General features: G+C 38.4%; 1 protein-coding gene and 1 long non-coding RNA gene across 12 annotated transcripts in view; one reads left to right on the top strand and one right to left on the bottom strand.

Moving 5' to 3' along the window:
• The window catches only part of KITLG (KIT ligand), a 107,671-nt gene that overhangs the window by 58,535 nt on the left and 23,657 nt on the right, over positions 1-25,479 (top strand). For 7 of the 10 annotated variants that reach the window (XM_086403742.1, XM_086403737.1, XM_086403735.1 and 4 more), the window contains 3 exons: positions 19,525-19,695; positions 22,612-22,771; positions 23,490-23,573. In XM_086403742.1, coding sequence (XP_086259868.1) covers positions 19,525-19,695; positions 22,612-22,771; positions 23,490-23,573 — 415 coding nt within the window. The remainder of the gene's footprint in view (positions 1-19,524; positions 19,696-22,611; positions 22,772-23,489; positions 23,574-25,479) is intronic. The other 3 variants (XM_086403743.1, XM_086403741.1, XM_086403736.1) reach the window with 1 other exon arrangement.
• The window catches only part of LOC147371366 (uncharacterized), a 178,302-nt gene continuing 174,931 nt past the window's right edge, over positions 22,109-25,479 (bottom strand). For both annotated transcript variants that reach the window (XR_015164780.1, XR_015164785.1), the window contains one exon: positions 22,109-22,366. This is a non-coding gene — a long non-coding RNA (uncharacterized LOC147371366). The remainder of the gene's footprint in view (positions 22,367-25,479) is intronic.

Below are 25,479 nucleotides of genomic sequence, written 5' to 3'. Positions count from 1 at the left end.
CTCCCACCCACCTCCACCCCACCCATCTAGGTCATCACAGAGCACCAAGCTGAGCTTCTTGTGCTTTTATATATAGATAGCAGGCTCCCACTAGCTATGTGTTTTACATATGGTGGTGCATATCTGTCAATCCTAATCTCCCAATTCATTCTACCCTTTCCCCCATCCCTCTCTTTCCCGTCATGTCTGCAAGTCCAATCTCTACCTCTGCATCTCTATTCTTGCCCTGGAAATAGGTTTCAAATGTACTTTTTAATAGTGAATCATGATAAATATAGTTAAAGCCCCATATATGCCTCTCTCCTATACCCTTAGGTACTAGTTTTCTCTTAGGGAGGGCTTATCTCTTAGGAATAAGTATTCTGAGCTGGAGTTTCTCATTCCAATGCATGTTTTCAGGGCTTGACATGAGGATACCATCCCCTCGGAGTTGTGTTGAGTGTAACAGCCCACAGTAGCCCTACTCTTTCTTATACTTTGATAGCAAACTCTACATCCATATATATATGATTCCATGTTTTGCATATTTTATGTTGATACCATTATAATGCATATATGACTTTACAACTTGCTCATATTTTGCAAAATGCTTTGACACATAATATGTTCCATGTTGATTCACTTTAACTACTGTATTGTGCTCCTTTGAATTAATTTAAAGCCACTTGGGTTACTCTCTGCTCTGCAAATTGACATCTTTTTATAACACCAAAAATACTTATTACATTGACTTCTTGCAAGTTGACTTTGAGTCCTTTCTGTGGACACATCCATCAAAATTATTACCAGTTCAAGTGTGTTAATAAGCATGTCACTATGGCAATCCACTCCAGTGTTCTTGCCTGGAGAATCCCAGGGACGGGGGCGCCTGGTGGGCTGCCGTCTATGGGGTCGCACAGAGTCAGACATGACTGAAGCGACTTAGCAGCAAATTGTTGTTGTTCGGTTGCCAAATCATGTCCAGTTCTTTGCAAGTCCGTGGACTGTAGCTTGCCAGGGTTCCCTGTCCCTCACCACCTCCCAGAGTTTGCCCAAGTTTACCATTGAATTGGTGATGCCATCCAACCATCTCATCCTCTGTCACCCTCTTCTCCTTCTGCCTTCAATCTTTCCCAGCAGCAGGGTCTTTTCTGATGAGTCAGCTCTAGCACCAAGTGGCCAAAGTATTGGAACTTCAGCATCAGTCCTTCCAAAGAATATTCAGGGTTGATTTCTTTTCAGATTGACTGGTTTGATCTCCTTGCAGTCCAAGGGACTCTAAAGAGTCTTCTACAGCACCACAGCCAAAAGCATCAATTCTTCAGCACTCTGCCTTCTTCATTGTCCAGCTCTCAAATCTGTATGTGACTACTGGAAAGACCATGTGAAAGTGAAAATCACATGGTTTGTCTGACTCTTTGCAATTCCATGGACTGTAGCCTGCCAGGCTCCTCTGTCCATGGAATTCACCAGGCCAGAATACTGGAGTGGGTAGCTATTCCCCTTCTCCAGGAGATCTTCCTAACCCAGGAATCAAACCAGGGTCTCCTGCATTGCAGGTGGATTCTTTACCAGCTGAGCTACCAGGAAGCCCTAGACTTCACTATATGGACCTTTGTCAGCAAAGTGAGGTCTTTGCCTTTTAACACATCGTCTAGGTTTGTCATGGCTTTCCTGCTAAGAAGCAATCATTTTCTAATTTTGTGACTGCAGACACCATCCACAGTGCTTTTAGAGCCCAAGAAGAGGAAACCTGTCACTGCTTCCACCTCTTTCCTTTCTATTTGCCGTGAAGTGATGGGGCTGATGCCATTATCTTAGTGTTTTGTTTTTTTTTTTTAAATATTGAATTTTAAGCCAGCTTTTTTACTCTCCTCTTTCACCCTCATCAAGAGGCTCTTTAGTTCCTCTTCGCTTTCTCCCATTAGATTGATATCATCCACATATCTGAGGTTGTTGATATTTCTCTTGGCAGTCTTGATTCCAGCTTGTAACTCATCCAGCCTGGCATTTCACATGATGTGCTCTGGGTATAAGTTAAATAAGCACATCACTAAGTGCTTGTGTTTAAAAAGTCTTCCAAACTTTGTAAGGTTGTCATTGCAAGAGCATTCTCTTTAAAGACATATTTCTTTTCATTAGTCCATGCTAAAATCTTTACTATCTACTAAATTCCGTAGAATTCCTTAGAACATGTACCTTCTTGTTGAACCAGGTACCTCTTTGTTGACCTAGCAAGTCTAGGTCAATCTCTGTCCTATTGAACAAGGGAAGTTCTTTGACATAGTAATGTAAATTTTATAGCAGCCTGAACCTTAATTGATCTAATCATCTGCTCATTCAGCAAGTTCTTGTTTAGGGAAAACTATGGAGCGAGCACTTTATGAGACACTTTAAGAAACAAACAAACATACATCAATTAACCTTATGTTCAAAAAATAGTAATTATGGGGTTCGGTGTAGCTGGCCTTTTCATAATGCTTTTCTACTTGCAAAATGACTTCACATTTTTATCTTCTTGGATGATTAGAAAAATAGGAAAGCAGGATGGCTACTGTGATTCTTATTATACAAATGACACCTTGAGCTTTATAAACCAGAAGCATTTTGACCAAGGTTAAACAATTAGAAAGTGATAGTCTTAAAAAGAAATCCTAGGCCATCTGACTTTTAACCCTTCATGTGGGTATCTATTAATAGCAAGGTAAAGAGTTCTCAGTGAAGCATCTACGTAATAAAGACATACCCTGTTCTGACTAGAGAAGCACTTAAGCTGGGACTGCCAAATTCATTTAAAGAAATCATGCAACTCTTTGAAAAACAATTGTGTTAAACTAAAAATAGCAAAATAGATTCTTTTGTGCTGGTATAATCATAGATTGTGCCGAATCATAGATTTCCGTATTGGCTGGTGCTAACAAGAGCTAACTTATAAAAATAAAATGATTCATTACCACCTATTTTTTCCCCCTTGTTTCTGTAATTGAGAAAAATCCTCTATTATTTGGTCTTGGCATACCATCCTGGCACAATTGGAGGAACTCTGTTCTTGGCTACCACAGTTGGCAAGAAAAACAAACCCGAACATAGCCTTTGGGTAGAAACAGGGGGTCATATGCTTTGTTTTACCTTCATTTAAAAATGTTAGTTTCTTCCAAGACCAGAGGAGTTTCCCAGTGGAGAGGCTCAGGCTTATTTGCCTTATCTTTTGTCTTTAAACAATACAGGGTGGAGTGGGAGCCAGAACGGGTACCAGAAATAGTCTCTGGGGCCAAACCAATAAAATTCTGCTGGAGGCCCTGGGCAGAAGAAAGCTCTAGAATAGAATACTTTTTTTTTTTTTTTTTTTGGTTTGGTTTTAAAAATCAACCAGATACTCCTGAAAAGGGGAGGTTACTTTTCTAAGTGCCTTTTTAGAAAATTACCCAGCAGATTGTCTCTCACAAATAGCCGGGTATGATCCACTGGTTGGTATTTAAATCTAACGATAATTACCAATTTTATTTTAAACTCTTTGAAACTATAATATTGTCAAACTTAGGATTTCCTTTAAATTCTTAGCCTAAAAATCCTAAATGTTTCTGATCCTTTTCACTTACTAGTCATGTTGTAGAAAGAACAGAAATTGAGTTGCTGAATCTGCAGTCATTCTGGCCTCTCTAAAATGATATAAACTATGAATTGCTTGTGGTATTGGCATAATAAAGTTAATTCACTTTTAGTTAAATTACATACTTACCACTTTTTATCTAACTTTTTAGTTGAAAATACTTCGAATTTACAGATGATAAGAATATACACCCATATACCTTTTAATACAGATTCAATTGTTTTTAACATTTTGCTTCATTTGCTTTATAAATTCTTGCTTTCTGTATGCTTATATCTAAACCCCTTGAGTAAGTTGTATACAAAATGACTGTTTACCCCTAAATACTTAAGTGTGTGTTTCCTAAGTATTTTCTCTTACATAACCACAGTTGTCCACTTGAATAAATTTAGCAGTAACTGAATACTTCAATCTGTTGGCTGTATTTCAATGTTACCAAATTTTTCTGGCATGTTTTTCTTCTGGTACAAGATCTAATCTAGCATCATGATTTGCATTTTGATACTATCTATGATCGGCAGAATAATGGTCCCCCAAAGATGTCTCATGCTGTGACTATATTACCTTCCATGGCAAAGAGTCTTTGCAGAATTAACTAAGGATCTGAGGATGGGGAGGGTATCCTGGGAATATCCAGGTGGACCCAATCTAATCACATAAATCCTTATGAGAGGGAGTTTAGGAACCAGAGAGAAGGTGTTACACCCCTGGCTTTGAAGATGAAGGGGCCACAAGCCAAGGAATGTGGGAGATCCCTGAAACCTAGAAAAGACACAGAGAAGGAGATTCTTCTATAGAGCCTCTAGAAGAAACACCATGTAATCTGTGGTCACTTTGATTTCAGCCTGTTGTTTTTGTTTAGTCACTCAGTCCTGTCTGACTCTTTGCAACTCCATGGACTGCAGCACACCAGGCCTCCCTGTTTTTCACCGTCTCCTGGAGCTTGCTCAAATCCATGAGTCAGTGATGCCTTCCAACCATCTTGTCAGAATACGCATCCCAAGGTGTGATGCTACATTAAGGAATGATGTGTCCTCTAGTTATCACACCCAGAGGCACAGTGTCCATCTTCTCCCCATAGTGCTGCTTGTTTTAATCCCCTGGTTCAGGTGTTCCACTATTTCTGTGTATTTACTCATTAACAACTAAGCTGGGATCTTTGGGAAGATACTTGAAGACCATGTACGTTCCTTCATCAAAGTTCCTCTTGTAGATTGATTTTTACATGAACCAGTCTTTACTGTCATGTCAGTTTTTATTTTTTTTTAAAGTCAAGGTTAAACAAAGAAGTCATTGGCAATACATAATGTTATCCTAAAAACATGGATCCCAGCCATCTCCCCTTTGCAGCACCCTTCCTCCCTTCTGGACGATTTCACTTTCTCAACTATTTGTACCTTTTTTTGCTGGTCTGCCCCCTCTGGGTCTTCTCACATCTCCCTCACCAGTCAAGGATTTATTACTTGATATTTCAACTCTTCTTTAAAAGACAGTGGTTCTTCAAAACAAATACACCTGGTCATTTTATCCCTCTTCTTCATATACTTTGAATGGTTGCTCTTAGGAAAAGAAGCTCCTTAAACATGGCCTCCAAGACTCTGGTGATCTGGCACCTTTCCAAATTCTTCTTCAGTCCTGCAGCCTCACATGTCCCTTGCTGCCCCTGTTCCTTTCCTGCAAGTCTTTCTCTGAACCTAGTGTGCTGGTCAATCCTTTTCTTGGGATAACTCCTCTTTCATTTTCTTTTTTTTTTTTTCTTCTATGATTTTTCTTTTTTAAAAGAAAATGTTCCAATTGAAGTATAGTTGATTGTTCCCAGGAGATAGAGGACAGGGAAGCCTGGTGTGCTGCAGTCCACGGGGTCACAAAGGGTAGAACATGACTTAGTGACTGAACAACAGTAGTTGATTTATAAATGTTGTGTCAATCTCTGCTATACAGCAAAATGACTCAGTTTTACATATACATACATTCTTTAATATTTTTTCCATTATGGCTAATCGAGAATATTGGCTATAGTTCTCTGTGGTATACAATAGGACCTTGTTGTTTATCCATTCTAAATGTAATAATTGGCATCTACCGACCCCACATTCCTTCCCCATTTCCTGGCAACCACAAGTCTGATCACTATGCCTGTGAGTGTTTCTGTTTCGTGGATAGGTTCATTTGTGCCATATTTTAGATTCCACATGGAAGTGATGTCATGATATTTGCTTTTCTCTTTCTGACTTACTTCACTTGGTGTGAAGTTTTATCCAGGTAGCTGCAAACGGCATTATTTTGTTCTTTTTTAAGACTTAGTAGTTTTCTGTTGTATTTATGTACCACATCTTCTTTATCCATTCCTCTGTTGATGGAGATCGGAGAAGGCAATGGCACCCCACTCCAGTACTCTTGCCTGGAAAATCCCATGGACGGAGGAGCCTGGTAGGCTGCAGTCCATGGGGTCGCTAAGAGTCGGACACGACTGAGCGACTTCACTTTCACTTTTCACTTTCATGCATTGGAGAAGGAAATGGCAACCCACTCCAGTGTTCTTGCCTGGAGAATCCCAGGGACGGGGGAGCCTGGTGGGCTGCCGTCTATGGGGTCGCACAGAGTCGGACACGACTGAAGCGACTTAGCTGCTTAGTTGATGGAGATTTAGGTTGTTTCCCTGTTTTGGCTATTGTAAATACTGCTGCTATGAATATAGGGGTGCGTATATCTTTTTGAACTGTAGTTTTGCCCAGGTATATGCCCAGGAGTGGGATTGCTAAAGATCATATGGTAGCTCAAGTTTTAGTTTTCTGAGGAACTGCCATACTTTTTTCTACAGAGGCTGCACCAATTTACATTCCCACCAACAGCATAGGAGAATTTCCTTTGCTCTGCACCCTCTCTAGCATTTGTTGTTTGTCTGACAAGTTCATTTTCAATTTCACTTCTTTAAGGAAGGAAGCCTTTACTTTCCTTGAGGAAGCCATACCCTCATATTAGAAACTTTTAATAGTACTCCTAGAATGGTAGTGCTTTTGTTTATTTGTGCAATTATTTAGTTGTAATCTATTTACCTATAAACTTCCTGAGGGCAGGAGTTCTGTAATTTTGCTTGTCCATCCTTACTGTCCAATGTATGACTATTGTTCAGTTGCTCAATCATGTCTGACTCTGCAACTGCATGAAATTCAGCACTCCAGGCTTCCCTGTCCATCACTATCTCCTGGAGTTTGCTCACACTCATATCCTTTGAGTCAGTGATGCTATCCAACCATCTAATCCTCTGTCGTCCCCTTCTCCTGCCCTCAATCCTTCCCAGCATCAGGGTCTTTTCTAATGACTGGGCTTTTAACATCACGTGGCCAAAGTATTGGAGCTTCAGCATCACTCTTTTCAATGAATATTCAGGGTTGATTTCCTTTAGCGTTGACTGGTTTGATCTCCTTGCTACCCATGGGACTCTCAAGAATCTTCTCCAGTACCACAGTTTGAAAGCATCAGTTCTTCAGTGCTCAGCCTTGTTTATGGTTCAACTCTCACATCCTTACATGACCACTGGAAAAACCATAGCTTTGACTCTACAGAACTTTGTTTGCAAAGTGATATCTCTGCTTTTTCATATGCAGTCTAGGTTTGTCATAACTTTTCTTCCAAGGAGCAAGCGCCTTTTAATTTTGTGGCTGCAGTCACCATCTGCAGTGATTTGGGCACCCAAGAAAACAAAATCTGCCACTGTTTCCAGTTTTTCCCCATCTATTTGCCATGAAGTGATGGGACCAGAAAATTAGAGATACCAAGGGAATATTTCATGCAAAGATGGGCTCAATAAAGGACAGAAATGGTACGGACCTCACAGAAGCAGAAGATATTAAGAAGAGGTGGCAAGAATACACAGAAGAACTGCACAAAAAAGAGCTTCATGACCCAGATAATCATGATGGTGTGATCACTGACCTAGAGCCAGACATCCTGGAATGTGAAGTCAAGTGGGCCTTAGAAAGCATCACTAGGAACAAAGCTAGTGGAGGTGATGGCATTCCAGTTGAGCTATTTCAAATCCTGGAAGATGATGCTGTGAAAGTGCTGCACTCAATATGCTAGCACATTTGGAAAACTCAGCAGTGGCCACAGGACTGGAAAAGGTCAGTTTTCATTCCAATCCCAAAGAAAGGCAATGCCAAAGAATGCTCGAACTACTGCACAGTTGCACTCATCTCACATGCTAGTAAAGTAATGCTCAAAATTCTTCAAGCCAGGCTTCAGCAATATGTGAACCGTGAACTTCAGATGTTCAAGCTGGTTTTAGAAAAGGCAGAGGAACCAGAGATCAAATTGCCAACATCCACTGGATCATGGAAAAAGCAATAGAGTTCCAGAAAAATATCTATTTCTGCTTTATTGACTATGCCAAAGCCTTTGACTGTGTGGATCACAATAAACTGTGGGAAATTCTTCAAGAGATGGGAATACCAGACCACCTGACCTACCTCTTGAGAAACCTGTATGCAGGTCAGGAAGCAACGGTTAGAACTGGACATGGAACAACGGACTGGTTCCAAATAGGAAAAGGAGTATGTCAAAGCTGTATATTGTCCCCCTGCTTATTTAACTCATATGCAGAGTACATCATGAGAAACACTGGGCTGGAAGAAGCACAAGCTGGAATCAAGATTGCCAGGAGAAATGTCGATAACCTCAGATATGCAGATGCCACCACCCTTATGGCAGAAAGTGAAGAGGAACTAAAAAGCCTCTTGATGAAAGTGAAAGAGGAGAGTGAAAAAGTTAGCTTAAAGCTCAACATTCAGAAAATGAAGATCATGGCATCTGGTCCCATCACTTCATGGCAAATAGATGGGGAAACAGTGGAAACAGTGTCAGACTTTATTTTTGGGGGGCTCCAAAATCTCTGCAGATGGTGACTGCAGCCTTGAAATTAAAAGACGCTTACTCCTTGGAAGGAAAGTTATGACCAAACTAGATAGCATATTGAAAAGCAGAGACATTACTTTGCCAACAAAGGTCCGTCTAGTCAAGGCTATGGTTTTTCCAGTGGTCATGTATGGATGTGAGAGTTGGACTGTGAAGAAAGCTGAGCACTGAAGAATTGATGCTTTTGAAAAAACTGTGGTGTTGGAGAAGACTCTTGAGAGTCCCTTGGACTGCAAGGAGATCCAACCAGTCCATTCTGAAGGAGATCAGTTCCTGGGTGTTCATTCGAAGGACTGATGCTAAAGCTGAAACTCCAATACTTTGGCTACCTGATGCGAAGAGTTGACTTATTGGAAAAGACCCTGATGCTGGGAGGCATTGGGGGCAGGAGGAGAAGGGGATGACAGAGAATGAGATGGCTGGATGGCATCACTGACTCGATGGATGTGAGTCTGAGTGAACTCCGGGAGTTGGTGATGGATAGGGAGGCCTGGCATGCTGCGATTCATGGGGTCGCAAAGAGTCAGACACGACTGAGCGACTGAACTGAACTGAACTGATGGAACCAGATACCATGATCTTAGTTTTTTGAATGTTGAGTTTTAAGTCAGTATTTTCACTCTCCTCTTTCACCTTCATCAGAGGCTCTTTAGTTCCTCTTAGCTTTCCACCATTAGACTGCATATCTGAGGTTGTTGATATTTCTCCTGGCAATCTGGATTCCAGCTTTTGAGTCATCCTGGCCTGCATTTCACATCTGCATATAAGTTAAATAAGCAGGGTGACATTACACAGTGTTGACATACTTCTTTCCCAATTTTGAACCAGTCTGTTGTTCCATGTCTGGTTCTAACTCTTGCTTCTTGACCTGCATTCAGGTTTCTCAGGAGACAGGTAAGGTGGTCTGGTATTCCCATCTCTTGAAGAATTTTCCACATTTTTTTTTGTGATCCACAGAGTCAAAGGCTTTAGCGCAGTCAATGAATCAGATGTTTTTTTGGAATTCCCTTGCTTTTTCTATGTTCCAAGCAGATGTTGGCAATTTAGTATCTGGCCCCTGTACCTTTTCTAAATCCAGATTGTACACCTGGAAGTTCTTAGTTCATATACTGCTGAAGCTTAGCTTGAAGGATTTTAAGCATAATCTTGCTAGCATATGAAATGAGCACAATTGTATCGTAGTTTGAACATTCTTTGGCATTGCCCTTCTTTGGTATTAGAATGAAAATTGACCTTTTTCAGCCCTGTGGCCACTGCTGAATTTTCCAAATTTGCAGCATCATCTTTTAGGATTTGAAATAGCTCAGCTACAATTCCATCACCTCCACTGGCTTTGTTCATAGTAATGCTTCGTAAGGCCCACTTGACTTTGCACTCCAGGATGTCTGGCTCTAGGTGAGTGACCACACCATCATAGTTATCTGGTTCATTAAGATCTTTTTTGTACAATTCTTCTGTGTATTCTTGTCACCTCTTCTTAATCTCTCTGCTTCTTTTAGGTCCTTACATTTTCTGTCCTTTATTTTGCCCATTTTTGCATGAAATATTCCCTTGATATCTCCAACTTTCTTGAAGAGATTTCTAGTTTTTCCCGTTCTGTTGTTTTCCTCTATTTCTTTGTGTTGTTCAACGTAAGAAGGCTTTCTTGTGTCTCCTCACTATTCTCTGGAATTCTGCATTCAGTTGGGCATGTCTCCCTTTCTCCTTTGCCTTTCACTTCTTTTCTCAGCTATTTGTAAGGCTTCCTTAGACGGTCATTTTGCCTTCTTGCATTTCTTTTTCTTGGGGATGGTTTTGGTCACCATCTCCTGTACCTTGTTAGGAACCTCCATCCATAGTTCTTCAGGCACTCTGTCTATCAGATCTAATCCTATGAATCTGTCACTTCCTCTGTAAATGATAAGGGATTGGTTTAGATCATTTCTGAATGACCTAGTGGTTTTCCCTACTTTCTTCAATTTAAGTCTATATTTTACAATAAGGAGCTCATGATCTGATCCATAGTCAGCTCTAGGCCTTATTTTTGCTGACTGTAAGGAGCTGCTCCACCTTCAGCTGCAAAGAACATAATCCATCGATCATCTGGTGATGTCCACGTGTAGAGTCATCTCTTGTATTATTGGAAGAGGGTGTTTGCTATAACCAGTGTGTCCTCTTGGCAAAACTCTGTTAGCATTTGCCCTGCTTCTTTTGTACTCAATGTATGATAGGCACTTATGTGCTGAAAGTGAAGATGGAAGGAAGGATCACATGTAATCACTTGTAATTTCCCTGAGGTACCAACTGAATAGAATCCATAAGATTATGATGATGCGGTGAATGACTGTAACTCATCACACAGTTTTTGCACCTCAGTGTTTTACTCATCTTCTTTTAGATATGTACGCATTTCGTAAAAAGGTTTAGGTCTAAGAGTAATATCATGCTATTTTGACGAATCATGATTTCCATGAGCCTTCTGTTATGCTGCTACTTTTAACTGAGTCATTTCCTTAATCAAGAACTTTCTCATTGTTCTCAGTGATTGAAGGCTGAAAGCCAGATTCCTGAGTCTGATGTTCATAAGCTTCCATAATAACCTTCTTGCCCCACACCAATCACCTCATCTTAATGCCCATTATTTTGCAACACAAACTCGTCTCCCAGTCAGGTGAGTCCCACCCTCCTAGAATCACCTTGAAGTGAAAGTGTTAGTCACTCCGTCTTGTCCGACTGTTTGTAACCCTATTAGCCCGCCAGGCTCCTCTGTCCGTGGAATTCTCCAGGTAAGAATACTGGAGTGGGTTGCCATTCTTTTCTATTCTCAATTCCAAGACTGCATGGTTTAGCTTCTCTTTGCTAGGAATATTCTTTCCTCTCCCACCCACTCATCCAAATTCTATCCACAGAATTATGCAGTATCCTGGGACTGAGTGCATCTTAGTGGTCATCTCCTCCAAGGTCAGCTTAAGATCCCTATTTCTCATAAGACCATTTCCTACTGTCCCAGAGCACGCTCTCTTCCCTGCATCAGTGGCCAGTAAAAACTGACACCACCCCTAATCTATGCTTCTGCTGGGTGCTTGTGTGGGACAGGGTGATGAGCAATACTGATGTGGTATCTATTCTGTGGGCCTTATCTGTTACTTTATTATCTCTGAATTTCTATAGAATTTGTCTCGAAACTAATCATTTGGGGTGAGTGAGTGAGTGATGTCGCTGAGTTGTGTCTGACTCTTTGTGACCCCATGAACTGTAGCCTACCAGGCTCCTCCATCCATGGGATTTTCCAGGCAAGAATACTGGAGTGGGTTGCCATTTCCTTCTCCAGGAGATCTTCCTGACCCAGGGATTGAACCCAGGTCTCCCACATTGCAGGCAGACGCTTTACTGTCTGAGCCACCAGGGAAGTCCATCATTTGGGGTAGTTAATCATATATTGCTTACACAGCTATTTAAACTTGTATGTGTTATGGATCTGTCTCATAGTATTGTTATGAGAAGTGATTAAGATGTGAAAAACCCAAGATATATTGTACATGCAATAATTGTTCTATGTCCTCACAATTATTTTTATATTTTCTCTTTTTACTATATTTATCTAAAGATTAGGGATCAACCCTTTTACCCTGTTGTATTTCCTTACCATTTGAGCAGGTAGTAGCTACTCAAAAGATACTTACCAGTAAACATTTAACTGCTGGCCCAAAAAATGTCTGATTTACAAATCTTGAGGGAGCCTCCCTTATTTGTTTAGATTCCTTTGGTTCTTGCTAACAGTAATGAACTCAAGCTTCACCAAAAAAAAAAAAAAAAAAGTCCCATTACTATAAGGATACTGAAGAATAGCATTTCAAGTCAAGGGGAGGGATGCAGCCAGGCCTCATGAAGGGATTCAGGTTTTCCTTTCCCCTTCTCTGCCTCTCTGCCTCATTCTGTTTCACCTGTGCAGAATTTTTTTGTGTGTGTTTTCAGTCACCTGACGGCTTAATAGCTGCCCCAGAGCTCCCACACTCACATAGTACAGTTTGACCCTGCTCAGAGACTAGTTACCAGTTCTTATCACTACTACCTTTTAGGGGGAGGGACTTTCCGATGGACCCATTTGTCTCAGGATGCCGTTATTGTCCAGTCAGCTGTGGCTGCTGGGCAAGGCCACTGTTTGTAATTGTGGATCCTGAGGATCCACCCCTGTGATTTGAAATGCTTCCTATAGAAATGGAAGTCAGTCTGGTAGACACTGTACTTGTCTACTTCTAGCTCTCATATAATATTTCTTTCAAAGGAATAAGTATAAAATGTTAGGTAAATGAATAAAACGTTAACATTAAACACTATTTTTTAGGTGGCTCTTTTGTATACTCAAACTACAGGGCCCATCTTAATAAGTAAGTGGTTACATTAAGATACTTTCAGAACATCTAGACCATTACTACCTGAAAAAATAGCATAGAAGCCACATGTTGTTAAGTTGCTTAGTCGTGTCTGACTCTTGTGACCCCATGGACTGTAGCCCACCAGGCTCCTTTGTCCATGGAATTTTCCAAACATGAATACTGGAGTGGATTGCCATTTCCTCCTCTAAGGGATCTTCCTGACCCAAGGATCAAACCTGTGTCGGCTGAGATCTTGGCAGGCAGATTCTTTACCACAGAGCTATCTGGGAAGCCCAGAAGCCACATATATAATGTTAAATTGTCCAGTAGCTGCATTAAAATAAAAAGAACATGAAAATTATAATAAAGTTTATTAGTCTAATATATTCAAAATGTGATCACTGTACCTTGTAAACCATATAAAATTATCAACATATTTTAATTTTTAATATTTATTCAGAATCTACTGTGTATTTCATATCTACAGTACACTCCAGTTCAAACACTAAATTTTCATCAGAAATATTTACTCATTTAGATTTTTATAAAATTGACAATTGAAAACACAGATTCACATACCTAAGCTTTTCCAAAGATTCTTAAAAGTGTTCCAGTCACCAAATCACATAATAATTTTCTAACTTTCAACATGTTGAATTAGTTAAGCAACATTAATATTTTAGTTCCTCAGTCATACTGGCCACATTTTGAGTGATGAGTAGCTGAAGGTGGCAAATGGTCCCTCTATTGGCTCACACAGATTAGACAGAGATATTTTAGAGACTTGCCTAAAATCACAATGTGTGTTAACAGAGTTAGGACTAGACAGCCTCTAGTTCATCAGGGCCGCCCTCATCTCCCATGTTGACCTTTCTTCCTGGTGCTATTTTGTATCTGGCTCAGAGGCCATTTATAGGCCCGCCTGGGGAAACAACATGTATTTATAGTGTTTGGACTGATTACCATCTTAATCAGATTGAGGTTTCTACTCGCTTTAATTAAAGCGAGAAAATGCAGTTAGATGTCTGCAGTGAACACTGAAGACCCAAATTAATTGTTTAGAGAGAGGACTAAAATAAATCATGACAAAACCCAGCTCAAAAAAGGAGTTAAGATTTTGGAGACTCTACAGCAGTAACTTGAGCACACAATATTTTACGACGTGTTTTTGTAGGAATGTTTTAAAGTTGCCTGCCCATGAAATGTTCGATTGGCAAGGAGTGTCTGCTTTCTGGTCCTAAGAGTAAAAGCAGAAGGAGTAAGGAGAGTCCATTAAAGTCAATTGGTGGTGATGGTTTAGTCGCTAAGTTGTGTCCAACTCTTGTGATCCCATGGACTGTAGCCCACCCAGGCTCCTTTGCCCATGGGATTTCCCAGGCAAGAATACTAAAGTGGGTTGCTATTCCTTTCTCCAGGGGATCTTCCTGACCCAAGGATCCAACCTTGGTCTTCTGCATTGCAGGTGGATTCTTTACTGGCTGAGCCACCAGGGAAGCCTGCTGAAAGCAATTAGCATTTGCAACAGTTACTGGAAGAAATCTGGTTCCTATAATGTAGTTCTGGATTCATTGAAATGAGACAGAGCCATTTCTAATTCCTAAGTAATCTCTTAATCGAGTTTAAGGACCAGTGTGTCTCGTCCAGAAGTTGGACCACACGAGTCATGGAGAACCCAGCAGAAGAAAGTGCTACAGCTGTATGTGTCAGTATTTACTGATGAAAGAACTAGGCAAGGGCTTGGGAGTCTTGGTTTCTAATATTTGTTTTAAATTTGTTGTGTAACCTTGGTGAACCACTTCACTGCTTGAGACCTTCCTTGATTTTCCCATTTATGACATTGGTGGGACGGGACCAGATGGCCTTTAGCATCTCTTCCAGATCTAAAGCATTGTGATTCTGTTGGCATAGTGCTAGATTCTTTTTGACTGACCAGCCAGGAGGTAAATGCTGGAAGCACAAGAGGAAAGAAAGGGGTGCTTTGTGCCTATGGGCATTCATACTTCTAATTCTGGCAAGATTGAAGGTTGACACACATTAAAGAAAACAAAACAGAAACAATCAAACTGGGCAGTAATGCTGGTAATTAGATTAGTTGGATTAGAAGATGGGGTGGAAGGCTCATTGTGAATATTCCTCAGAAGCCTCATAGTTTATGAGCCAGGGCTTTGCTCCCTCAGAATCTCTAATGGGTGTTGTACCCCAGCTCCTTTGTGGAGAATTCCCTCACAGTGCACATACCTCCGTGAGGCTTCCTGACGAAGCAGACACATATCTCCCAAAGAACAGTTACTAAACGGAAAAGTAGTGCCAAGTACCTCCGTGAAGAAACGTTAGTGTGTGTTTTGTCCACTTTCAGATTCTAGTTCCAAAAGGCTTCTGGACTGCTCTTGGAGACTCTTCATCTAAGACTGATGCAGAATCCTGTGTCAAATGTTTTCAGCTAATAAACCAGAACAGTTTCTTAAATGAAGCAGGGGATGGAGAGAAGAAGGCAGGCCAGATTTAGCAAGTCTCTCGGATGTTTTTATTTCAGTCACGGTCTCAAATTTACCAGTTCTGGGTCTGCAGAGATATTATATCACACATCCTGTGAAATTCACGTATCTATTTTATACTTGTATGAATGTGTGAGTTTTCATTGTTGGTTTTTGGAAGTGGTCATATTCTAAATTATGTTTGGAATGCTTTCAATCATAGTTTTTCTTTTTTTAATCTTATTAATTTGGTGCTTATGGTACTTTAAAATCCTTAGGAAGTTCATAGTTTTTACCCAAATCTTCTGTGGTGGTGGCGTGCGAGCAGGTCAAGGACATTGATTCAATGTCATCGATTCAGTTAGCATTCTAGAATGATACATGTTATATATCATTTATATATACACACACAAACATGAATAGAAAGCATATGTTGCTCCAATAATCCTAAGTAGAGCTGTTATAATTGATCCAGAAAATGTAAGACAGAGGCTACCAAAAAAGAAGGTAAGAAATTAAGAGTATGAAGTTAAGGAAAATCCAGACAAATTTTCCCTTTCAAAGCAAAAAAGTATATTTCTTTTTGTGTGTATATAGGTGAATAAAACATTACGTTATATGTACTTCAGGAATTTGAAACATACTCTTTACATCACCTCTTTGATGTCCTGTCTGACTCTATCAACTTTACTGATCTTTCACATTCTTCTAGTGAAATAGAGAATGTTATTTATATCTTACATTCTTCTAATATCTATTGTGAGTTAATAGCTGTGCAATATAAAACTATTTGTTTAAAATGGTCTCTGAAAGATGAGTGACAGTAATGCCTGTTTATTAAGGTAAAGGAAAAATTTAAATTTGTGAATTGCACACTTTTAATTATCTATTTCCTAATCATAATAATCTTGTAAGAGTTGAAAAACAGACTTCATATCATCTCACAAATGAAATATTTAGGTCACTGTGTTTTGCTGTCTACAAATCATTGACTAGATTTAATTAAAAAGAAAATGCGAATCTGCTTGATGTTCTAGTCAAGGCTGGTTTCCTTTCTTGTAGGCAGACAAGTTAAAACTGGCTGATAGTTAATATTGTTTACCTCAGTTTTATCTTTCCTAAATGCAATAAACTTTAAAAGCTAAAATATAGCTGTTTAAACAGATTAGTGAAAAGAAATAACTTTGAATTGATTATATAGTCTTTCCAAGAAAATTATGCAGAATGTATAATGAATGAAATACAGTTAAAGGTGTTTAGAAATATATTTTTCAGCAGTGTAGTCTCGATGTTTATGTCAAATATCAATGAATTTTTCATAACTTTAAAGGGGCAGATATTGGGCTAGGATTCGATTATGGGATTTCCATGATTTAACAGTAAGAAATTACAGGTTTAGGGTTGGAAATGTTTCTGGGAAAAGTTGATTGCTTGGACTGTTGATTAGGTATGTGAAAACAAGGGTGGGTGGCCATGGGGCGAGTAGTCATAGCTAAATAAGAACTTGAATGAGGAATGTAAACATAGAGTTCAGTTGAAGATAGAGATAAACAGAAGTGACATAAGCACCCCAGAGTTCCCAGTTTAAAACTAAGAAACATATAAACAAGCTCCTTTCTGCTTTAACCACAAAAAAGCAACAAACAAAAAGAAAAAACAACCTGTTCATTTAAGGCAAAGACCACAGTACCTTAATTCAGAATAGGGGAATTTGATTTTGGTTCCTACACGTCAGAGCATCAGAGAGAAGGACAGGTGAGCTTGTTCATAAAGTGGAGCAAGGACAGAGTTTGAAAAGATTAATACATGAGCTGTACTTGCCATGGAAAAATTTGCACAATTTCAGTGGGATGAACTAATTGGTGAAGGCTGTTTTACCATATAAATACTACTAAAGTAGTATTTACAGAATGTACTGTTTCCCATATCCTAGGAAATCTGCCCCTTGCTGATAGGGATGACTATCTAAAGGGAATTATTGCTGTCTAAGTGGAGGGAAACTTGGGAGAGCAATCAGCCTCCAAAGAAAGACTGACAGCTTGTAAAGAGACTTGCTAATGATGCAAATATGAACTTGCATGTGCTTAAGATAAGCACTGATTTTATAAAACAAGGAGTTCATTCTCAGCATATTTTGGGAACAGTCTTTGAGAACTTGGTTGGTGAGTCAAATGAAACGGCCAAATTGAACTAATTCCCACTAGGAGTTTGTTTATTCTACTTATCTGAAGTCAGAGCCAATACTCCCTAAAAGTTTTGAATGGCATTTAATGCTTCCAGAAATTGCAACGTACCTATCTGTAGAGAAACCAGTTTCCCCTTTGGCTGGGTCATATTAATTAAAATTGTTCTATGAAATAAATATAAAATGGCTCTCTTGTATAATTTAGAAAACACGAATTACATGAGTTTCACCCACAGAGATATTTTGCTGGTAAGTAGAAAAATAAAGTATAGTGGGTTTTGTTCATTTTACATGACATCGGTTACCCTCTCTGATTATGTGTTTTTATTACAATAGAAATAATTTAAAATTATGTGAGATCTTAATAAGCCAAGACCATTTTACCTTTTCTATCTTATTTTTTTCATTATAACATTTTAACAATTAAAAATATAAATCAGAACCTAGACTTCAAAGTTTTTTATAAGAGAAAAAAGAATATTACAATATACAATGTATGTAAATTTCCAATTATTTTAAGTGGTGTCACATTCATTTTTAAAAATGTTATAATTCATTCTAATATACTAAGAAGTTTTCCCTAATAATCTAAACCTTTATTTATCTGCAAATGTATAAGAGGGGTTGGCAAACTACACTCTACAGACCAGATCCAGTATGTTGCTGATATTACATGGACAGCCAGCTGAGTTTGTCTTTTTACAGATGAACATTTACAGTCTACTTGATAATAGAGAATGCTTTTAACCCTAAGTGAACAAAAATGTTGACCCAAAATAAAGAATTCCATTCTTCTTATTGCTAAACCTGTGTTACAAAAGAAGCTAAATAATTATGCAAAAGACATTGTATCCAATTATAATCATTACTTTTTAAATGGTAATAAGAATGGGTAGAAATTCATTTTCTCTTATATAACTGGACCTACACAATATTCTTGATTTTTGCCTTTTGGCATACAAAGCTTGAAAATATTTGCCATCTAGCCCTTTCCAGAAAATGTTGGGACCCTTGTTATGTAGTATTTTCTCTCACTTTTTTTTTTTTTCACTTCTATATCAGTTAAGCAATTAGTTTCTGAGCAACACCCATATGCCAGACAGTATTCTAGGTCTTAGGAACACCACAGGGAACACAATTTTATAAAAAAATCCTACCCTCATGAAACTTAAATTCAAATTATGTACCTCGTCTCCTCAAAACTACCTTACTTCCATTTTCCCTTTCTGTAGAGGGACAAAATGAGGTTCAGAAAATTTATGTAGCTTGTCGGGATTCTCTCAGCCAAAATTGAACCCAGTTTTGCTTGATTCCAAGGCTTGAGCTTCCAACCAGTGGACAGGGCTGGCTTCATGAGTGGGGCTCCACACTTGGTTTCATGCTCTGCTGTCACCATCGTGAAACTCTTCATCATTTTTTGAACACGTTTTGAGCAGTAAATACATTTCCATTTTGCTATTAGCCCCACAAATTATGTAGCTGGTCCTGCCACTAAAGCAAAAGTGCTTCTCTCCCAGACCAGGGCTATTTTTTTAACACCCACAGAAACTCAGCTATGAAGAAGTTTTGAAATCTATCAAGATCCTGAGAAAAATAAGCCATTATTGATCCACTGATTCATATTCTAGTTGCCCAAAAGACTGGAAGTTCCTTGAAGAACATAGGAACCTTTCCCACTATAACTTTCTAAAAAAATTTCTCTGGGTTAAATTCATTTCACAATACAGTAAGTAAGAAATAAATATGCTTCCATAGAATTAAATTTTGCAGTATCTGAACCTTGTCAAGGACTCTGTCTTAATTTTATCTCCATGGAAGGGCAAAATCTTTACCATCAACAATTTCTTCTGATCTTTATGCATTTGGAAATTTTGAAACAGCTGTTAGATATGACTTAAGAAAAACCTAAGAACAAACCTGTTCTGATATAAGGAAATCTTTTGTCCAGTAACCAGTGACTGTACTTAAAACAGGTGCTTTGTCTTCTTTTCTTTTAATTTCTTACAGCCTAGTCATTGTTGGATAAGCCAGATGGTGGAACAACTGTCAGTCAGCTTGACTGATCTTCTGGACAAGTTTTCAAATATTTCTGAAGGCTTGAGTAATTATTCTATTATAGACAAACTTGTGAAAATAGTTGATGACCTTGTGGAGTGCATGGAAGAACACTCATTTGAGGTAACTTTGTATTGGGACTGCTTTTTATTACTCATCTCTGTAACCTATGGCTGATAAGTGGTGGCAGGGTTGGGGACGTGTTTGTGAGATTTTTAACTTACAAATTTGTAATTAAAAAAAATTTTGAAGATGAGCACAAAACAATAAATGGTTGTAGTTATATCACAACTGAAATGTATATTAAGACAATTAAATGTTGTCACTTAATATAAAAATAAATGTATTCACAATACACTTATAAAAACAACCCTGACTTTATCTCATGGATAAAGTTCTCATAGCCTTCCTATGAGGTTACCAATGTTCATTTACCTTTAAATGGAAAATTGCCTATAATGAACACTTGACCTCTTATCTATAGTAATAATATCATAACAGAGAAGTGCATTTTAATGTCTTTGGGTCATTTGATGATTAGTTGTCACTTCAGAGTATGGGTATAGCAATGCTTTGGATTCGAAGCATATTAAAGAAGCAATGTACCCACTAGAGATTAAGGATGAGATGCTGGAGGTCAAATCCTGGCTTTGTTCAAAAATAGTTTTGCTCACCTTCTTTCCACATAAAATGGGGACAATAAGAGGAGTCGATATTACATGATTAATGATGAATTTTTATTCATTATGAATGAATTTTTATCATTCAAATTTGGCAAAGTAAAATGTTAACAGTTTTTTTAAGTTTTATAACACTGTGTCTGTATAATAAATGACCTCTTGGGACACCTGTTTTGACATAGAGTTCACAAGACAAGGTTTAGCCTACAGGCCTTCTTGAAGTTCAAACCTAAGGTTTTAACCATGATGCTGTATGAAAGTGAAAGTGAAGTCGCTTAGTCGTGTCCGACTCTTTGCGACCCCATGGACTGTAGCCTATCAGGCTCCTCCGTCCATGGGATTTTCCAGGCAAGAGTGCTGGAGTGGATTGCCATTTCCTTCTTCAGGGATCTTCCCGACCCAGGAATCGAACCTGGGTCTCCCGCATTGCAGGCAGATGCTATACCGTCGGAGCCACCATAGTAACAGTCAAATACTCTGTCTCCATTCAAATTCTAGTCACTCTCTAAGACCCAACCTCCATCCCATTTGTGCTCTCCAATCTTGAAATTCTCATAACGCCAGTAACCTAATCACGACTGAGCGACTTCACTTTCACTTTTCACTTTCCTGCATTGGAGAAGGAAATGGCATCCTACTCCAGTGTTCTTGCCTGGAGAATCCCAGGGACAGGGGAGCCTGGTGGGCTGCCGTCCATGGGGTCGCACAGAGTCGGACACGACTGAAGTGACTTAGCAGCAGCAGCAGCATAATTCATCTTTTCTACTGTTTTACTTTCTAATTTCCCAATCAGAATGTATCGTATATTCAATGACATCTTAGAGTTAGCATCCCTTTTTATCATATCAGTATGAATGATGTACTAATGGCAATGATAAGGAGAGGTCACAGAAAGTAGAGTATACCAGACAAGGTGTCATGAAGGAAATAAGATATGCCCTAGGTCCTGAAAGATGAATTAATTGGTCAATAAATGGCAGTTTATCTAGAAGAGCATTCCAGATACCAAAAGGTGTACATTTACTAACCATGGCACTTTGGCTAGAACCCAAGAGATTCATACCAGGTGGTATCTCTCAGTTGTTCCAGAGGTTAACATATATATAAAACACTTAGAGTAGTACATAGTAAGTGGTACATAGGTGTTAACTCTAATTAATATTACCTGCTTTTATTTGTAGATAACCATGTTTGAGAAGATCCCCTGGAGAAGGGAAAGGCTACCCACTCCAGTATTCTGTCCTGGAGAAGTCCATGGACTGTATAGTCCATGGGGTCACAAAGACAGACTGAGAAACTTTCACTTTTCATATATTTATGAATTCCTAAAATATAGCTTTGACTTGTTTGGGGATTTTATAGAAAATCATATTCTTTTTATGCTTTTGAGACTTGCTTCTTTCATTCCACATTGTTTATAAGATATCCACATTGATTATTACAGCCGTAGTTGATTTTTTTTTTTTTTTTTACTGTTCATAAACATTTCATTGATTCAATATACCACTAATTTATTAAACCACTCTCCTGTTGATTGGTGTAAGAATTTATAAACACTGCTGGCAAGAACTTGCTTAATATGCCTCCTGGTACATCTTGCAAGAGTTTCCTTAAAGTAGTTACCTAGGAGTGGAATTTCTGGGTCACAGGATGGCAGCGTGTCCAACCTTACTAATATCAAAGGGCCAATTTATGTCATTCCACTGGAGTATAAGAGACCCCCTCTGCTCCAGATCCTTGCCAGTATTTATCATCATTAGACTTTTTAATTAGTGCATATTTGGAGCATGTGTTGTGTATATTTTTAATGAGAAGTAATGATTTTAATGAACATCTTTAAAGAGAACAGTCTATAGTTTGTTGTTAGGATTATTTCATTGTTTTGACGTTGCTTTCACCTTATTCGCCCTCGCCACCACCCTCTTCCTTTTATCCAGAATTGAGCCCCAGACTGAACTGCATAGAGTCATTAGTCCTATAGTGCCAGTTTGAATTACGAGTTTTAAAACAGTTGTCTAGAGACTTCCCTGGTGCTCCAGTGGTTTAAGACTCTGGGCTTCCACTGCAGGGGGTGCAGGTTTCATCCCTGGTTGGGAAACTAGATTCTGCATGCCCTGTGGAGAGGCAAAAAAAGACTGTACAAATCTAATTCAAATCTAACTCAATAGATATGTTCCTAAAATATTAACAATGTTACTTAAAAACAAACAAACAAAAAACTGTTGTCTAAAAGTGTCGGTTTCACTTGAGTCTGTCAAGGACATATTTGTGGTCTATTACTTTGACATTAGTTAAATCTGCAGACTATTTGAAAAACCTAATCTTGTGGTTTTTTTTTTTTTTTTTCTTCTTCTTCTAGAATGTAAAAAAATCATCTAAGAGCCCAGAACCCAGGCAGTTTACTCCTGAGAAATTTTTTGGAATTTTTAATAAATCCATCGATGCCTTCAAGGACTTGGAGATAGTGGCTTCTAAAATGAGTGAATGTGTGATTTCCTCAACATCAAGTCCTGAAAAAGGTAAGATATATATTCCTAATATAAATGTAGAAAGCAAGACTGAATCTTTTATGTATAGGTAAGAATCTACCTCTGACTCAAATATATATGTAGCTAGAAACAGACATGTGTGTGTATATATGTCTAATATAAAAGCAAATATCAGTGGCATGAAAAAAAAAACCAGTTATATATTTGTTGGTGTTCAAGCCCAAACAACACTTAACCATCTTCAAAGTACAGAATTGCACATGAGTAAACAATATATGAGATAGTCACTCATTTTCACCTGATATTTACTAGTAATATACAATTATATTCTTCACTTCCAGTCTTCTTAATGTCCCCTTCTCAAATCTTTTCCTTAGGGGTCTAATTCTGAGTCATGAATTCTCATCTTCATCACTTACCCTGTACTGAGACTTCCTCCCCACTACCATCCCTATGATATGAAATTTTAATTTCATTACTTATTTTGAAAAAGTGATCAATTGCCATCCATTTGCATTATTTACATTTATTAGTGTGTGTAGGCAGTGAATCTTTGTTCTGTAACGTGACTTTGGTGAATTTCTTAATAAAAATAGAAAAGCAGGACCAAGTATAAAATAGGATCTGAATGATCCAGATTTGGGAAGCAGGCCTGGAAAGTACTCTAATATTGCACTTCACCTTTTGAGGACTCTTTAATTTATGTAAATTGCCATGCAACACTGACACATTATTGCTTTCTATTTAGATTCCAGAGTCAGTGTCACAAAACCATTTATGTTACCCCCTGTTGCAGCCAGCTCCCTTAGGAATGACAGCAGTAGCAGTAATAGTAAGTACATATATCTGATTTAATGCATGCATGGCTCCAATTAGCTTCTGTTAGGAGTATTGCATGAGCTTTCAAGGAAATTTCTACAATCATTACTATTAATTCTGTTCTCTTACTATTCTTCCTGTTATGATTTTCCTGAGAATTAAATAATTAGGTTTGCACAATTGGATTTCCCTAAAGCTGGAGATACTGTTTAATTGGGGTAATACATTTTCTGCTAAGATAGTTTTCAATAAGGCATGAAATTACTTTTAGATGATTTAAGCTTTTTTCATTGTTGACTTGAAATATATTTTGCATGGAATTTGCCTGACAAAAAAATGGAATTTTAAAATGGAAAATAGAGGTGCTGGCTGTGTAAAATTCCAAGGATATCTTCTGTTTTGTTGTGTATAACACTATTTACTACTGTATGTTTGGAAATTTGATTTTTTTTGTATTTTACTATAAAATCATATGTTGGGGGACAATATGCTTCTTTCTCTGAAATTTCTATCCTTGTTCGTGAAGAAGAATCCAGTTTCCTGGAAGTCTAATGTCCTTTTTTCTTTCAAATGTAATCCCATGGACAGAGGAGCCTGGAGAGCTATACAGTCCATGGAGAGCTATACAGTCCATGGAGAGCTATACAGTCCATGGAGAGCTATACAGTCCATGGAGAGCTATACAGTCCATGGAGAGCTATACAGTCCATGGGGAGCTATACAGTCCATGGAGAGCTATACAGTCCATGGAGAGCTATACAGTCCATGGAGAGCTATACAGTCCATGGAGAGCTATACAGTCCATGGAGAGCTATACAGTCCATGGGGTTGCAAGAGCTGGCCACAACTGACAGACTAAACTTACCGACCTAGGCAAAGGTCACTATAAGGGTCATTGGATTTACTAAATATTCTGACCCTCTAGTCTCATGGATGCTGTAGGAGGAAAAAATTCGTCCTGTGATCTTAGCTGAGAAGATCATCTCTTAAAAGTTAGTGATGGAACACTCTCATATGTTCAAGAGCATCAAAGACCTATCTGTAAAAAAGAGTAATCAATTTAATACAAATCCACAACAGCAATGCTGCAATTCAGAAATTAAAAGGAAAACCTCTAAAATCAATCTGTTTTGGATGTTTTGCCACCAAAACCTGACCTGAATTGTGATGAGGCTATTTGTAATCTTTACCCTCTAAAAGTGGGTATGCCTTTCACTAAGGATGCCTTTCACTAAGAAGTATTAATGTGTTTGACTATAGGGTGCTACTCATACCTCATTGAGGATATTATATAATATACAATATTTATAGGACAGAAATATTCTAAAATCTAAAATTCTGAATACCCATTGGATTTTAAAAATTTGAAGACACTATATATGTTAAGGTCTTTTTTACTAAGAATTTTATTAATCTTTTCAAAGAAGCAGTTTTTGACTTTTAAAATTCTGTTAGTATTTCATTGATTTATAATTTAACCTTTCATAATTTCCCTACATCTGCCTTGGGTTTAATTTGTTCAACTTTTTCTAAGTTCTCAAGGTAGAAAAATTAGATCATTGACTCTAAACCATTCTTCTTTTCTAAAATAAGCACTTAAAGGTATAAATGTCCTTATAAGCAGCTTTAGCTGAATTCCACATATTTTGATATATTGTGTTTCCATTATCATTTCTTTAAAAATAATTTTCCTTATAATTTCTTCTTTTGTTCATGGGAATATAAAAGTGGGTTGTTGTCTAAAAATATGTGATTTTTCTAGATATCTTATTCAGTTCTGTTCAGTTCAGTTGCTCAGTTGTGTCTGACTCCTTGCGACCCCATGAATACGCAGCATGCCAGGCCTCCCTGTCCATCACCAACTCCCAGAGTTCACTCAAACTCGTGTCCATTGAGTCAGTGATGCCATCCAGCCATCT

Source organism: Bos grunniens, chromosome 5, assembly GCF_055505025.1.
Source record: "Bos grunniens cultivar Pamir isolate PY7600 chromosome 5, Bosgru_T2T1.0, whole genome shotgun sequence".
NCBI classification, from domain to species: Eukaryota; Metazoa; Chordata; class Mammalia; order Artiodactyla; family Bovidae; genus Bos; species Bos grunniens.
The sequence above is the reverse complement of the archived record's forward strand: the minus strand, read 5'-3'. Positions and strand labels throughout refer to the sequence as shown.